The sequence below is a fragment of the Lutjanus erythropterus genome, chromosome 8 (assembly GCF_056507025.1).
Source record: "Lutjanus erythropterus isolate fLutEry1 chromosome 8, fLutEry1.hap2, whole genome shotgun sequence".
NCBI lineage: Eukaryota > Metazoa > Chordata > Actinopteri > Lutjaniformes > Lutjanidae > Lutjanus > Lutjanus erythropterus.
Genome location: NC_139324.1, coordinates 35,214,043 through 35,230,810, shown reverse-complemented (window position 1 = coordinate 35,230,810; position 16,768 = coordinate 35,214,043). Strand labels below are relative to the sequence as shown.

The window sequence follows — 16,768 nt, the reverse complement described above, 5'->3', positions numbered from 1 at the left end:
GACAGAATCTAACTGAATCTCTGTGGTCTGAAATTTAGTTTCTCTAATAAATGTTGAGTTTCATTCCCAGGTTACTAACGTGGTTGGGGTCTGAGCCACAATCAACAATTTTTCTTCAGAATCGCTTGCTGATGAAAACCCAACATTTCCTTGTCCTCATAATTGAAGCCTTTAAATAACAAAATAATGAGGGACACTTATTGCAAGGAATCTATGGGTAATTAAATGTGTTTATCCGTCGTTTTACAGGCGCTCGACTCAGCGCATATCAGTTGAATGACACCTTCAAGCAGGAAGCCCTGTTGTAATGGAGAAGCAAATCCCTGCTGCACTGAGCTGATGCACCAAGCCAAGCCAGCACATGCGTACGGGAAGGGGCTTACATGGCTGAGACTGCTGAGTAAACTCATAAAAGTGAAGATGAGCTGTTCGCTCTGAGTCAACCAAACTTTACCTTTTTAATGTCAAAGAGGTGTTGACCCATTTGTGTGGTGGTGTTGTCTTGCATCACATGGAAATGTGCTCCCATCTGTGAGCAACAAGGAGGGAAGACAATATGGTGGATGCCAGCCCTTGCAAAATCTGCAAGTGTAACTAAGGCTGCGTTAATTTGCATTTTTTTTCTTTTTTACCTTTCCTACATACTGCAGCTTCCCTTACAAAGTATATGCTGTTGCATACAATTGTAACATACTACTTCCTCGCCTTGAACTCTTGCCTTGACTATCAGTCTTTTTGACACTCTTGCTCATACATCCATCACAGAGGATTGTCCATTTAATCATCCATACTCATTTTTTTTTTGTATACTAAATAGCATTGTAGGGTTGCACAAGGTCCTGAGTTCAAATCCCCCAGTCAGCTGCTGGTCTGGGGAGTTTGTGGCTGGGGCAGGGCCTTTCTCTACAGAGTTTGCATGTTCTCCTTGTGTCCGCACGGGTTCTCTCCAGGTTCTCTGGCTTCCTCCCACAGTCCAAAGACATGCAGTATAATAGGTTAACTAATAACTCTTTATTGCCTATAGGTGTGAATGTGAGTGTGAATGGTTGTCTGTCTCTATGTGTCAGCCCTGCAATGAACTGGAGACTTGTCCAGGATTTATCCCGCCTCTTTTCGGACAATGGATGAAATGGATAAACAGCATTGTAGTATAGGTATTGAAATGCAGAGCAAGATGATGAAATGAACATGTGCAAAGTAGTCAGCTGAACCACAGCTGGAGTCTACTTGATGTACTTATGTTCTGGTAATAAGTACATTTTAGAGAAAATAAATGAAGTTAGTTGAAATAACTTACAATAGTTGGGGTGGTCACATAGCTTAATCAAAAAGCACATTACAGAGTGCACACACAAGTTCATAGATGTCTCTCTGTGTGTCTGCATCTCTTCCCCCGCACTCTCTTTATCCTCTGCCCACATTTCTTGTCAGCTAATTTACCCTCTTTTTCATTCTGTCACCCACTTCTTTTGCTCTTTCGATCCCCTCTTCACTCAATCATCTTCTCATACTGTGCTGCTCATTTTCTATGTTCTTTCGCCCTCTTCTTTTTCTCTGTCACTTCATCTGTCTCTGTCCCACTCTTCTCCCGCTCATCACATTCATAACCTCTCTCTCTTTCTCTCTCTCTATTTACCTCTCAGGCTTACTCCTTCATTTCACTCCTCCTCTGTTCATTTAACCTTCCACATCCTCATCCAGCTGCTACTTGTCCTCCAGCTGCCTCTGGCTCTTTTCTCTTTTTCCTGACCCAGTCACCTACTTGTACAGCGGGGGGCAGCGCTGTCACCTCACAGGGAGAAGGTCCCGGCTTGGAACTGGAGGTGGTCTCTGGGTGCTGCACAGTGGCTGCCCACTGATCCCAACACTGGGATGGGTTAAATGCAGTGAAAGAATTTCCCTACAGGGACCAATAATGGATAACTTCACTGCACTCAACAGAACTATAAACAAAACACTCTTTGTTTTTGCTTCTATTTTTCCTGAATAAAGTAAAAGTCTAAGAATTTGTCTATGCACACAATATCTCTCACATTTTATTTACAGATTTGTTGAAATCAGTGAGGCCTCGTCCTTTGCCAAGATAATCCATCCACCTGACAGGTGTGGCATATAGAGATGCTGATTAAACAGCAGGGTTATTGCACAGATGTCCCTTGGACTGGTCATAATAAAAGGACAAACTATGCAGTTTTACCTTCAAACAAGATCAGTGCAAAGCCTAGTATATGGCTGGACTGTGTAGTTTTTTACCTGGGTAGTCAGTAGTGTTCTTTATTGTGAACTTAAACGCTTGTGCGCAATTTTGGGCTGTGGTCTTAGCAATTTTTGTTGTTATGAAGTAGCAAATCACATGACATGGCTATGCTACAGTGTTTGTGAGTAAGATGTTTTTCTTTTAAAAAAAAGAAGTCTTTGATATTTTATTTAAATTCATAAAAAATGGGTTTTGCATTTACATTTTAGTTGAGAGTACTCAAGAAGGCATCTGGGGTTTTTAGTTGCACGATTCAACTCATGTATCTGCAGAAGATGAGAGAGAATGTTTCTTAAAGGTCTCTGCATGTTCAGCTCTCAGTACTTATGTAGCTTCTAACTGAATCTCTGTGGTTTGAAGTTTAGTTTCTCTCCTGCGTTGCTGTTTCTATTTTCAGGCATTGGCTTAATTTAACTGTTTCATACCACTTTCAGCTGTGTAGGAATTGTGTTAAAAGTGGGGGAAGTGATTAAATTGTCGAATTTTGTGTCCAAGCCATCAAAAAGAGTCAAAAGGCTTATTTGAAACCTTCACCTAAATAAAAGTTTAGACTTCTTTTGAGAAAAACAGCATTTGCACAATTACAACTCTCATCTGATGTTCCAGAGAGCACTTCTTTTTTAGTGAGTGTGCAGACTGTGGAAGAATTTTATTCACATGAGAAGCTGAGTCTATTGAAACACATGAGAGTGACACAAAAATGTTTTTAGAGTTGCATAGTGAAACCTCAACATTAGGGAGGATCGGGTGAGGCTACGTTTCCTTCTGTTTCCACCTGTCGTTGATGGTTTTCAGAGTTTCTAGTTGGTAAAAAAAAAGACCCTTCTGGTGGATGTGAGCCTCCCTGTCCTAAAGCTCACAGTAAACTTCTAAGTCTGCCAGATCACACCAGTGCCACGTTCCTGTTCAGACTTCGAGAAGTGCAAATGCACACATAATTTCCCCCGACTCTTTTTCTCTTTCTCCAAATATGAGGGGATTTACTCCAGGCCAAGACACTCCCCTGCTGTTAATCCTCATGCTTTATAATTCTCCACACACCGAGTCTCGGTCCATGTGTGTGTGCTGTAAAGATTGATGGTTGTGCATAGATCAGATGAGCTTCACTGTGTGAATCACGAAATATTGAAAAGGTTATGCCTGACAGGAAATTATCACAGGCCTTAGCTTTTCGACGCCACTCTTGCATATGTACAGAACTGGTGTGTGTGTATGTGTGTGTGTGTGCGTGTGTGTGTGTGCGCGTGTGTGTGTGCATGTGTGTGTGTGCATGTGTGTGTCCCCAAAGTCGCCCGTCATAGGCACAACAAATCATATATTAACCTCACTGGCACAAAGCATTTACCAAAAGGGACATCTGCATTTTAATGACTAAGTCTAATTTATCTATGGCTCGCGTACATTATTACGGAGACTCTTGATCTTCCTCACAACACAAAGAAATTCACATGGCTGTCTCATTTTTGCTGATGGCAACGCTATGCTAATGGTGTGCTCCTTTCCAAACAAGCCCATCACGCAGAGGTTTAGGCGGATGCTTCTCAGGAAGCATATGTGCAAAAGTATTTGTACGTATGCATATCACTGCAGCCGCAGAAAAACTAATCACTGCAGCATGCAAGTTCTCCTTTTCTCAAGGAGTTTTGCATGGTTATCTTTGCGTTGAATGAATATGCTGACCACATGCACGCTTTAAACCTTTTGAAAAAAACAATGCCGTTTTTGCCTCATCAACAATGTGACAATAGGCATTCTTCATTAAAACAGTGGACCTGGCTGATGGACCTGATCCCTCTTCCAGCGTCATGTTTGAAGGACTGTAACATATTAGGCTACATGACAAATGACAAAATAATATTCTAGAATGTTGCTGCGGTTCACTGAGAATCCTCATTTAGATGAGCATTTTCCAACTCAATCCAAATAAACAGCCCTATCTCAAAGTCGGAAAGAAACTGACAATCAGTCACAAGTTGTTTTCGTTTAAATACAACTTAATACTAAACATGTGACATGTGTAATGTGTTTTTGGCAACCTATATGAAAAAAAATCACTGACTATATATGTGGAAAAGTCACGACCCTGTCAGTCCTCACTACCAACTCTCTGTTTCTCTTCTCCCTAGTAAACAGCCTCCATCTATGGCAGTGACACTCGAGTAGCTCCTGCTGTTTACTGACGGCGATCTTGTGATGTGATTTAGAACAAAAGACTCACATTGTCTTTGTCATTTTCCACAATGGTGTTGTTACAGCCTTCAACATATCTCTCTTAAAGCTTTAAAGAGATGAAAAGTTGACTGGAAAAATTGCCAACAAATGCATTACTGCGATGAAAGAATACAGGGTGAAGAGACAGTACAAGGTAAACCATTTCGAGTTGAGCGTTCAAGGTATGGTAGGTGGGATGACCTGAAGACACAATGACCATGGTGACTGTTGTCAGCGTGGAAAAAAGGTTTTTCAAAGGTCTTTCAAGAACTGTGAATGACAGAGGTCCTTCAGCGTACAGTCATGAATGTGCACAAAAAAAATAGGCTGATTGGTCCAGTAGTGTTCGAGATTAGCTCTGGGCAAGATGCAGGTTTGTTGATCATGTGCACACTCACTCACTCACTGATGCACACATGCACACACACACATGCCAACTTGATATGCAGGCAGGCTCTTGCAGGTCATAGAAGAATTCAAAAGGGACATATCTAGCCTGTAGGCCACTAGTTGAACAAGCCTGATCTACAAATGTAACAGTGAGTTTCACAGTGATGCGCATGTGTTGAGGAGAGTCTAGTAATCACTGCTACATCAGCTCTGTAACTGCAGAAAAAATATGTTTCACAATGTAAGTTGTAGAAATAAAGAAGTCAGTCAAAGCTGGTACCATTGAGCTGTTAAACCCAGTCTGTGTTTGAGCAAATGCGCGCATGAATCCATACAGCGCGTGGGTTTTTCCGGTTTCATTCACTGGGATGGTTCATTTCCCAACAAATGGTGGAGTTCAAACCGGAAACCGTGCAGCGACAAGCCAACTCCTTCTCAGACACAGCAGAGTGTGGCGGCAGAATTATTTCTCTGGCTGAAGGAGTGCTGGAGGAAGTTGTGCAATGCAGAATTTGTGACAGAAGATTAAGCTCATCACTGCCTTTTCCAGGAGCCCATGCCACTGTATCACAATGTTGTGAAACTACAGTCCCAGGGATTAATAATATTATAGTAATCTTTACTTATACAGCAGTCTTGTAGAGATACACAATTTTGTTTCAGGTTGTGTATTTGGTTTTCTACATTTTTTTTTTCTACCAACTTTTCCATACAGCAAAGAATGTCTATCTTTAATGTGGCCCAGAGATAGTCTAGCTAACTTTCCTGAAAAAAAAAAACTCTAAACCAGTCTGTAAACAATTACTATTATTACCATTATTTCAGTTATTAGTAATATGATCACCATTACTGCTACCATTACCACTGTTACTTTGAATTTTTAAGTGAAACTTGCATTGTACTACTGTATGTTCTCGTTTAAAAAAGAACCTGGATCACCTTGAGGTTTCTGCTTGTTAAAAGGATGTTTTTCCTCACCATTACCACAGTGCTTGCTCTCGGTGGGAACAACTGAGTTTATAAAGACTTAAACTTCACAAACAACCAAAAAAAAAAAAAAAAAAAAACACAACGTACTTCCTTCAAATAAGCCAAGAAATCTGGTCGTGGTGTAAGATTGCTAACAAGTTTTCATTAAAAGATCAACTTTCAAGAATTACTGAAAGTAATAATTATTATACAATCTAAATGAAGAAAATTGATTTGAAGATGAGGCCAGATTATTTATTGAGATGGATGACTTTTGCAGTTTATAAAGAAGCTCCTTAGATACATTACATTTCAACAAAAAGAACATGAGCTACGGTTTAAATGGCTGATGCAGTAAAACTGACTGGCCTAATCCATAAATAATTATATGTTAAGCTCTATGGAAAAAGTAACAAAAACTAGAAACAATTTTCAGCACTAGTAATTGATACTGTGTGGGCAATTTGTATGCATGAATCCTCCTCCTCCACCGCCAACAGAAACAGCAGGTTTTATACTATATTTGTTAATCTGCACCTAGGTAACAAATCCTTTGAAATTAGCTCCTAGCTGAGGTGTGAAAATAAGAAGTTAGACTGTATGCTGTGTGAAAAAAATATAAAAAGCTGAAGGTTGCAACTGTGAAGAAAGAGTTCTACTGTGTATCATTAGAGAGGCAGAAATAAGAACTGGATGGAGATGATTTCAGGATTACAATGAACACAAAAAACAATTAACACAAACACATGCAACAGGACCAGTCTATCAAAACAGGTAGTTAGGAACATTATCCACAGTCTAACAAACAGCGAGTGTTTGACACTTGTACAGGAACAAATCTGCATATGGGAAAATTTTTGGTATGTACAAGTGTGGGTTGAGTCAAGCATACCGTTTTTCAGTGGTTCTAAACAATCTCAGCAGTTATGTACAGCCACAAAAAGGCCCAAGGAAAAATCAGGTCAGTCACCCTCCCACACTGCCAAAAAGTAAGCAACACTTTATCACAATACTTGAGAGATTTTGGAGCACTATTTAAGGTTGCAATGCAGCAGTCAGCGTGGTGCCATACAAAAAGTTGAATGAAAAAAGTAAAGGGGCAGATAAAGAGCCAGTGTTTGGTTTGTCCAATCTGGGCTAGAAATGTGGTGGTGCAACATGGTAGACTCTGGCTCATTCTAAGGTAAAGAAAATGCAAGGATTCTTATTTTCAGGTGATTATACGAGAATGAAAAGACATTTATGGATATTAGATTCAAATTCTGCCATATTGTGCCAATAAATCCCCATAAATCTTAAACACAGAATCTTTAACTGGACCTCACACTGTAGACCACATGATGCAACTGTTTGATGCTAGTGTTATCATTGAGGTTTTTTCACCTCAAAATTTAAAGATGAAAGATTTTAAGATTTAAAATTTCTGCACCTCTTGGGTTGAAACTGGCTCACAGGCCATTTACTGTAAATTAGCCTTGAAACTTGCAAGACATAGACAAAGTCTGTGGCGCAATTGGTCTGTCCAGCGCTTGGCCGGAACACACATACGTCAATCACAACAACCACAAAACACCTGCATTTATATTCAGTCTTCTCCCCACACAGGAGCGCTGATCAGTAAAATATCCCTTGAACATATTTTCTATCAACAATAAAGTGTAAATATTGAAGTCGGCGTGTCTCATGCTTGGCTGAGGCATGCACACATGATAATTTTGCGCACAGGTTATCAAGCTTCAGAAACACTTTCTGACTGTTTCCTCCATGAGATGGAGGAATGAGGATGGGAGGAGGAGATAAGGATGAGGAGATGACTGGGCGACTGGAAAGCTGCACCTCAGTCCAGCTCAGGTGGCTCACCACTGCTTTCCACTTGCACTTTAGATCAGCGTAAGATAGGGCTCATAGAGTCAACCGGTTGGGACTAATTTACATCATAAAATTTAGATAAAAAACATGCATCCCTCCTTAGTCATATTCTACTTTGTGTCTATAGATAATGACACAACAGAGCAGACAGAAAGACCTGTGGAGTTCCACAAGGCTCCATTCTGGGGCCTCTTCAGTTCAAAATTGACATAATCCCATTAGCTCAGATTTTGGAAAACAACAAAATGATTTACCATAATTATGCAGATGACACACAAATTTACATAACTATATCAGTAGAGGACCATAACACCATACAAGCGCTCAACTGAAGTAACTGGTTTTGGAGCCAAGGAAGAAGAATTAAAAGTTAGTGCTCAGCTGCAAATCGGTAATGTTAAAAAAAAAAACACAAACCAAGCCAGAAATCTTGGTGTGGTCAAGAACTCACATTAAGTTAGTTGCAAAGCAAAGACTGCACTGTGAAATATTCACAAAAACAGAGATACAACAGAAATACCAAGCAGGATCATCAGGACATGTATGGATTACGCACTTAACCAGCTATGTTATCAATAACCTCCATCAAATGACACAGACCAACCTCCACAGTTTATGTCAAGATGAAATACATCATCCGGCTGCTTATCACTGGCTGATGGCCAAGAATCTGCCTCCTCCCCTGAGTGTTTTAAAGAGCTGCAGCTGGGTATATTAGTGATGAAATGGGTCTTGTGTACAGCTCGGGGACCTGCCACGACTACGTGCTAAACTGGGCATCCTAATGAAATAAACAGGCTGCGTGTAACATTGAGTTACCTGTAAAGGCTAGAGCTGTCCCCAGTGACAAAGAATAATGCATTTAATGTATTTTGGCTGTATGAGAAAATGCATTTCTCCCAGACTCCCATAGCAACGCAAGGAAGGAGGGAGGGAGAGGAAGAAGGGAGGAGAGAACAAAGAGGAAAGAAAAACAAACATGTTTGGAAACAGGAGACAGGAGAGAGAGAAAGAGGAGGATAAACAACCAACAGGAAAAAAACGGGTAGAAAGAATAGTCAGGGGAAGACAGGAGAGGGAGGAGGCAGAAAACAGAAAACACAGTGTTTGCAAATCACAAATTAAAAGCATAAGCGTTCTACACCAAACCATGTCCCAGAGGAAATATGGGCCTTTCAGCATAAAAATATTATTCTGAGCAAGTAGGTAGGTAGAGACAACCTATCCTTGGCCTCCTGCCATCATTTACAGCAGCAGTTAAGAATGTAAAAATAAAAATACTAGTGGGACATTAACTCTAATGTCATTGTGACTTAACTCAAGGCCAGCGTTTCTCTACCGACTGCATCACAGGCAACACATGATGACAGTAAAGACGGTGCACTTAACAAAGTATGCAAACTTTAAATTTTTAAAAGCACTCAGCTGAGGCTTTGCAATCCTATAAATTATTTCAACAATAGCAAATATTCATAACTGTTTATCCACACGAATTCAAACATGCTGATTGTACTATGGTGGTCTTGATTATCGTAACTCCTTTCTTGGAATAAGGGTCCAACGATAGGTAGAAAAATTCAGACTCGTGACCAATGAGTTGTGGTTATTTAAATTTGTTTTGCAATATATGTGCAGGATGCCATCAGGTGTAGCTGAGTCACTCTGAGTGGATTGTAAGTGCAGCTGCTATTGATTGCAATTTAATCATGTGATCAAGAGTTACTGTGAACATTCAGTAGACGAATGTGTCAAGTGGTTACAGGAACATAACGTCATTTTTTAAAAAGTAATGAAAAACCTTTTTTTACAGACTCATTCAAAAGTTGGTTTGTATAAAACGACAAGAAATGGATGAAATTTATAGTAGATGTGTTGAAAAAAATGAAAAATTAAATGGTGCCCTGTGGAGTTTTCTAATAAACAAACAAAGTTTCTGTTCATATTCAGTGTTTGTGTATCCTTGAGGTGTAACCAACATGTTCAATGCATTTGCATCAGCACTTGCTACTACTTCTTCTTCTTTCTTTCTTTCTTGCCTTTGTTGGAACATTGTGTTTCTTGGTGTGTTAGTGCCACCTCGATTGGTGGAATCATGAAACCTGAAATCATGAATGGCTACTACACCACCGAGAATGTGAGCAAAAAAAAAAAGAAAAACAACAAACAAACAAAACAAAACAGCGATTCACTCATAAAGGTATTGCTCCATAGTGCTAGCAGTGGTCAAAAACTCCCCTTTAAAAATATGCAATGATCTCCCCAATCCTTCAAACACAAAATACTCTCGCCATGTGGTGGCACTGTTCCTGCCACTATTCACTGGCTCACTATTCAACTTTTCAGTAAAGTCTGCTCTGTATTTCAGCTCTGGTGAACTCAGAGGTTTGAAGAAAATGCTGCAAAAGTGCCCTCTTGGATGCCCCTCTAGTAGACAAAACATAATTAAGTGCCATCTATGGTAAACCAGTGTCAAAGATAACGTGATAAAAATACCCACTAGACTGCCCCTCCAGTGGACAAAACATGATAAAATGCCCTCTAGGGTGCCCTTTAAGTAGACAAAACATGACAAATTAGGTTGCCACAGGCTACCCTGCATGCTAGAAAATTACTTGGCCTCTACTTACCTCTAAATAGTTATATATTTAGTGTGTTTTCATTACATTGTTTCTTTCTAAACCAGGGGCTGGAACTATCTGACAGTAAATGCATCACAACGTTTGATGCGCTGGTACCCCACCACATACGGCTCGTGCCCTTTTTTTTTTTTTTTTTGCCCCTGCCCCTCAGACAGCCTGCGTATGCACCCTGTATGGGCATGAATAATGGAGGGGTAACAATGCATTTGTGTTCACCCCTGAGGAGCAGCATTATTATGGATTTAACTGGACTGTGTACAAATCCCACAATCCCATCTCTTCCATATATTTGCAGATTGAGCGTACATTGATGGATACATGCATATCTCATCAGTGAACAGCACTAGATACTCACAAATTTGTGACTGTGATCTCAGCTTTCACTTAGATTTATCACTATCCATAAACATATGGCAGCAGTGCCTGTGATAACAGGGCTATAAGAATGGTGTGAAAGTGCCAGACAGGATTATAAACTTAGAAAAATTGTAAACTATACAAAGTTAGACTTAACTTACCTTTAAAAGGGTTAAGAAAGACATCATTTGTAAAATATGATCTTTGACACACTGTATATTTTAGGTACTGCAATGAGAAGGCCCACGGATCATGCATCATCAAGTTAAGTTCAAATAATGCATACTCACCACCCTGATCAGTGCTGACGGTGATGATGGCTACCTGGGGAGGAAAGGAGCTCATGTCCGACACACCGTTCAGGGACTCGATCTCAAAGGTGTAGTTGGCGTGTGCTGAGAAGTCCATGACGGTGACAGTGGCGTTGGTCAGGCCGAGCGGTCGCGGTAGGAAGCGAAGATCCTCCTCGCACAGCTGGCAGCGGTCGGGCTCAGGGCCGCAGCGTTTGCACTGGACGTTGTACGTGAGATCACGGCGGCCCCCGGTGTCGCTGGGTGGCGACCACTCCAGCATCAGACAGGTGTCGTTCAGGTTAAATATCAAGTTGCGGGGAGGAGATGGAGGGCCTGTCAGTAGAAGAAAAGAAAATTAATGAATAGATAAATCAGTTACAAGGTTAGCTGTGTAGGATTTAAACAGTTGATCCTTTCACAGCTTTGCCCTGGTGGTAAATGTAGTCACGTTTTGTTGTTGACTTGACTTGAACTAGACAATAAAGCTTTGTTTGATGGCCTAAGGTCAAGAGCGTGGGAGTTCAGAAATGTAAAATGGTGCTTACCCATGTATTCACTGGTATTCAATAAAATCTTCAAATTTATTCTAAAGGCAGCAGTGGTAATGTCTTGTCTTTACATACAAGGTTCCTACACCTTTTCCAAAATCACCTACTGCAGACGTTACAACCACAGAAGCTGTTTTGAGTACTTTGCTAGGTGGTAATGGCACCACAACTGTACAAAATGCCATCATGAAACTTGACATTTAGTTTAGATGATTGAAAATGGGTGTGGTCCTAGCAAGGTTGCTGGAAGTAGTTGGGTAAGAAGTAGAAGCTTTTTTGAGTACTTTAGTGTGTCTTTGCATGTCTGTGGACAGATCATCTCAGCATGATAACATCACAACCGCAAAAGATGCAGTCACAATCTTACAGGTGTAGATCAAAATGAAGGCAGGGGTTGAAGATGGGTGTGATCCAACCCAAGAGTATAGAGCACTCATATAATAATTTAGTAATGACTTAATAGAGTTCAACATGTTTATGTTGTGCAAAAGGTTGTTGTCAACAGTGTTGTGCAGGTTCACACTTCACAAGAATAAGTTCACGTTCACCTCTTCCATTTTTCTAAAATTTAATTTTAATTTTAGGAGGTGGTAATAATGACATCATACATACTATGTTTTCTTTAATGAGTTTGAATAGTTATTAGCAATAATTTGTGACAATCTGAGAAAGTTTTACACTTCAGCAGACAGAAGACTTGATGACATATGATATACAGCTGAAAATTCCAGCTGGGAACTTCGAAATTCTGACTTTTCAGGTCAAACTGAACGCACCATGATCCATAAGAACTACAAGGAGATGAAGAGGGAGACAAGACAGAGGAGACTTCAGTCTGCCACGTAGCCCAGGTCATACACTTCATGCTGCATGATCAAAGAAAGTTTTTAGGCTTTATCACGTTGACACATCTGTCCATATTATTTTCACATGCTGTCTTTCTCTGATGCTGCAAGCTACGCTCTTTTCTTTTTTTAACCAGCTGCCGATGCTCATGTTCACATTCATCAGTTGATCTGTTCAATTTACCGTTCACCAAAAACACAAGCACGTTCAATGAACCAGGCTTTATTGGCGCATTCATGCACAACACGGGTTGTCAGAACATTTCTGAACCAATAAAAGGAGGGAGCAGACAAGCAAAACAAAAAAAAAAAATGGAAAAAAAGAAATCACTGATATTTCGAGTTGAGTGGGATTTCAGGAAAATTAATTTCATCACAGCAGTCCTTTAGAGTGTCCAAGCCTCCATGCAGGAGAGAAGATATAAAGCAATAGTAACCTACGTATACTAAAAAAAAGCACAGGACCAAAAATTGACCCCTGAGGTACACCCTTAAATTATTATTGCTGTATTGAGCTATTTATCTGAGGGTTAAATATCAGATATTACACGCTGTACGACATATGTGCTACTTCTCCAATGCAGTAAACATTCTAAGTTATTTCACCTCACTCACATTTCACTTTGTCGAGGTATTTTTGTGCTCTGTGTATGTGTGTGTGTTTGTGTGTCAGGGTAAGTATTGTGCTATAGCAGGCAGCCAGCTGTCAACAGGGTGGAGTTAAAAGGCCTGAGGGATTTGAACACTCCCGTCCTGCCAAGCTCACTGTCTGCCTAGACAATGGGATATTTCCCTCTCCTTCACCATCCCTCCATCCCTCGCCCTCCCTACCTTTGCTAAAAATCTCAGCAGACAGGAAAGCTCCTCCTACTCCTCCTCCACTTCTGTCAGCGTATGTCCATTCTCTCTCTTTATCTCCCCCTGCCTCTATCGGCCATTATCTCACCTCCTCTATTCTCTCCATCGAGGAGAATCCGCCCACCTCCCCTCCCGCGGAGCAACCCCACCGCCATCAATCAGCTCCTATTCTCCTCTAGGGGGAGATTGGTATCAGCACCCTCCTCCCTTTCTCCCTTCACTGTCTTCTCCATCCAGTCTTTACACTTTCTCTCCACCTTTATCTCTCCTCCTGTGACATCCTCTCCTCTCTGTCTTGCTCTCTACCTTTGTCTTCCTCTCAGGACCTCAGTCTTTAATCTCCATTTCTTTTTTTTTTTTTTTTTTTACTTAGACATCAAGCAAACAGTTTATGCTCTGGCCTACAGGCTCCTGATTAAAATGCATTACGTAAGTAAACACAGAACTCACAGCTTGTTAGAATAGATGTGCTAGTCTACTCTTCTTAGTTTCCTGGGTTGTAAAAACCCCACAAGCCTTTATACACAGTGTTTGCCTGTACTGGGAGCCAAAGTGACCTTTGAATGTGCTTTTGCCTGGAAGATTTAGTTCAACTACTGACAACAACTGTTGAAGAGCCCTTGAACGAGGCAGTAAAAAAAACAATGTTGTGTTCTGGTGTCTAAAATGGGCACTGGTGTCTACTTTTTCATACTATATATTTAAAAAAAAACATTCGATACTCATGCAAAGATAAATCAGCAGCAGCAGCAGCAGCAGCTGTATGACTGGTGTTATATGTTGTATGGTATCAGCCTGTTTATTGAGCTAATAAAAAAAATGAGATGCTATAGAGGTTGGAAGATAAAAATCATTTGCACAGTTTTCTTCATCATTATCTTCATCATGTGATGGCTCTTGTGTGCATGTTCATGTGTGGGTGTGTAGAGCAGCTGGTCAGCAGCTAATCTAGCATGTGCACATACATTACTGTATGCTCAAGGGCCTCTTGTGGTTGTGGACATTCAGAATTTTAGAAAAAACAACCGGCTTGGTTGTTGAGCAGCTATAAAATGCAGGTTAACCACAGTTCATTTCCTATAAATTCTTCAGAATAAAAGTTCTCCACTCTTTTGTTACGTAAAAGCTTTTATAATGTAGCGGTAAAGTGAGGAATTGTTGGGTTTTCATCGGCAGTTGTTTGACATGACTCCTATCCAGCTGAAAGCAACATGAAACAGGAAAATAAAGCAGATACCCACAAAAATAGTACAAACAGGAACATCACAGAGATTCATTTAAGCTACATGAGAGCTGAGAGCTGAACTCAGACAATTTTAAATGCTTCTTTCTATCTGTTCTCAGGGCTTCTGCATGGATGTGAATTGAGTCTTGGGTCTCTGGCTCACATCAGAAAGCCCTCCTTCATTTTCTTGGTTATCAGGTTGATGGGTCTCCATCTACTACATGATTGTTTGCCTGTAATAAAACAACAATAACAATACCAGAGCCTTTCTGAAAAGTTCAGAGGTTTACAACTTGAAGCACTCAGAGTGAATGCACAAAAAATTCACAGTGTTTTGTGGAAATGTTTTTCCCAGGCCCAGTTTTCTTGTGGTTGTCCTTGTATGTGGTTAGCACTGCGTTGTACAGCTCTGGGCATTCAGACACCAGCATTATCAACTCCTCCAAGATCGCTTCTTCCTGACTCGTACAAGGCCTGCTATTTCTGCCCATCTGCTTCTATTTGATTGACCAAAGTCAGACAGAAACTGCCGGAAGTTCAGCATGGTGAAGTCTGAGCAGCACAGAAAGATCTGTGAGCGTTCATGTGAGTGGCAACCGCTTCATACCCCTACCACTTCCTCTCTGCCGCCTTCCCCTCATTGAAATGACTGGAGACAGTGAGTTACCATGTAAGTAAGAGACTGCTGTTGCAGTGGAAAGGCTGTAAGTATAAAAATCTATTAGAAAGGTATTGCATCATCTGAGTCTAAGTTTAGAGATGAAAACATTATTAAGCATTTCTGAAGATCCTCTCTGCAAACAGCGCATCTTGCAGGCAAATGTAAACTCACAGCTTCTCCACAATGACTTGGCTTTGTCTTGCCGTAAAAGACAAATACACTCTTCCACCCTGTAGAGCTCTCAGACTTGGCCCCCGTCTATCTCACTGACAGCTAAATGGCTTTTTAATTAAAGGAGAATTAGTCCGGTTAAACTGTAATTTAATGCAAATATGAAGTCGTAATGACAGTCAGTGAATCATCAATGAAGACGAGGCAGCTGAACAAAAGCCATGTAATTCATCCAGAGGCTCTCTAATGTACAGTTTCACACCAGATAAGTCCTGGAGACGAGACTGGATTTACAGCCGCAGCAAATTTCTGAGAGACCACTGAAGTAATCCACCGGCTCTAGAGACAAAGCAATAACTTACCCAGACTGTCGGCCATACACGAGTATAGAATTCTCACATGAATTCACAATTAACAAAGTTACTACTGATGGTAGTGAAACTTCTCCTATGACTTTGATCACATCAAAAACTGATGATTAAAAGTCCTGGACAGCTGTGGTTTTGCACCTAAGTGCTGTAGAGCTTGAGATCGGTCTCAAGACCCCTTTTTGAAGGTCTTTGTCTCATCCCGGAATCGACCACCATTTTTATTCGGCCAAAGATTCACCAAACTTCACCAAAGATATAGCTGTTTTTTTTTTTTTTTTTAATCAAGATCTGTCAAGACCACAACTGCCAGGATATCACTAAATATCAGTAAATGGCCCTTGCATAAGCCTTTCTCATGGCAGCCATATTGATATGAAATAGCCTAAGAAAGTGAATGCAGGAAACAATTGAGGAGATGTCTGCCAAATCTGCTGTAATAGAATCTGGCCACCTAATCACAGTTCAACGTGTTCATCTGCAAAAGTGTCAAAAGGAAACACACTGCAGTATGTAAATTCTGTGATGCCAGGCTGACTGCTGAGACCACGTCAAACTTTTATCAGAGCTTGGTAAGGAAGCATAATGAGTAAGTGTAATATGCATTAGTAAAGCTAGATAGCTAAGTTATGTTTTTGTTTATGATGAACAATGACAAGACAGGCCACATAAAGCTGTGTAGCAAATAGATAAAGTTATGCTACATCAACGTTAGCTAATGTTAGCTCCAGTATACAAACACGACATGCCAGAATACCAAGCTCTCGCTTTGGTGAGAAAGCTAGAGATGTGATAGAAATTGGTCTTGACTTGGTCAAAACTGTTCAAAGTCTTGATTTTGTCTTGGTGTCAATACACTGTGGTTTTGGTCTTGATTGGTCTCACATTGCCTTGGTCTTGGTCTTGACTTAGTCTCACTATTCAAAGTCTTGGTCTTGTTGTGGTCTCAATACACTCTGGTCTTGGTCTTGACTTGTTCTCACTCTGTCTCGGTCTTAGTCTTGACTTGGTCTTAATCCTTCAAAGTCTTGGTCTTGTCCTGGTCTCAATACACTCTGGTCCTGGTCTTGACTCAGTCTCACCTTGCCTTTGTGCTGGTCTTGACTT

General features: G+C 40.6%; 1 protein-coding gene across 1 annotated transcript in view; it reads right to left on the bottom strand.

Annotated features, from left to right (window-relative positions):
- epha6 (eph receptor A6) overlaps positions 1-16,768 on the bottom strand; it is a 263,546-nt gene that overhangs the window by 102,716 nt on the left and 144,062 nt on the right. Inside the window, exon 5 of the mRNA XM_084725380.1 lies at positions 10,983-11,318. Coding sequence (XP_084581506.1) covers positions 10,983-11,318 — 336 coding nt within the window. The remainder of the gene's footprint in view (positions 1-10,982; positions 11,319-16,768) is intronic.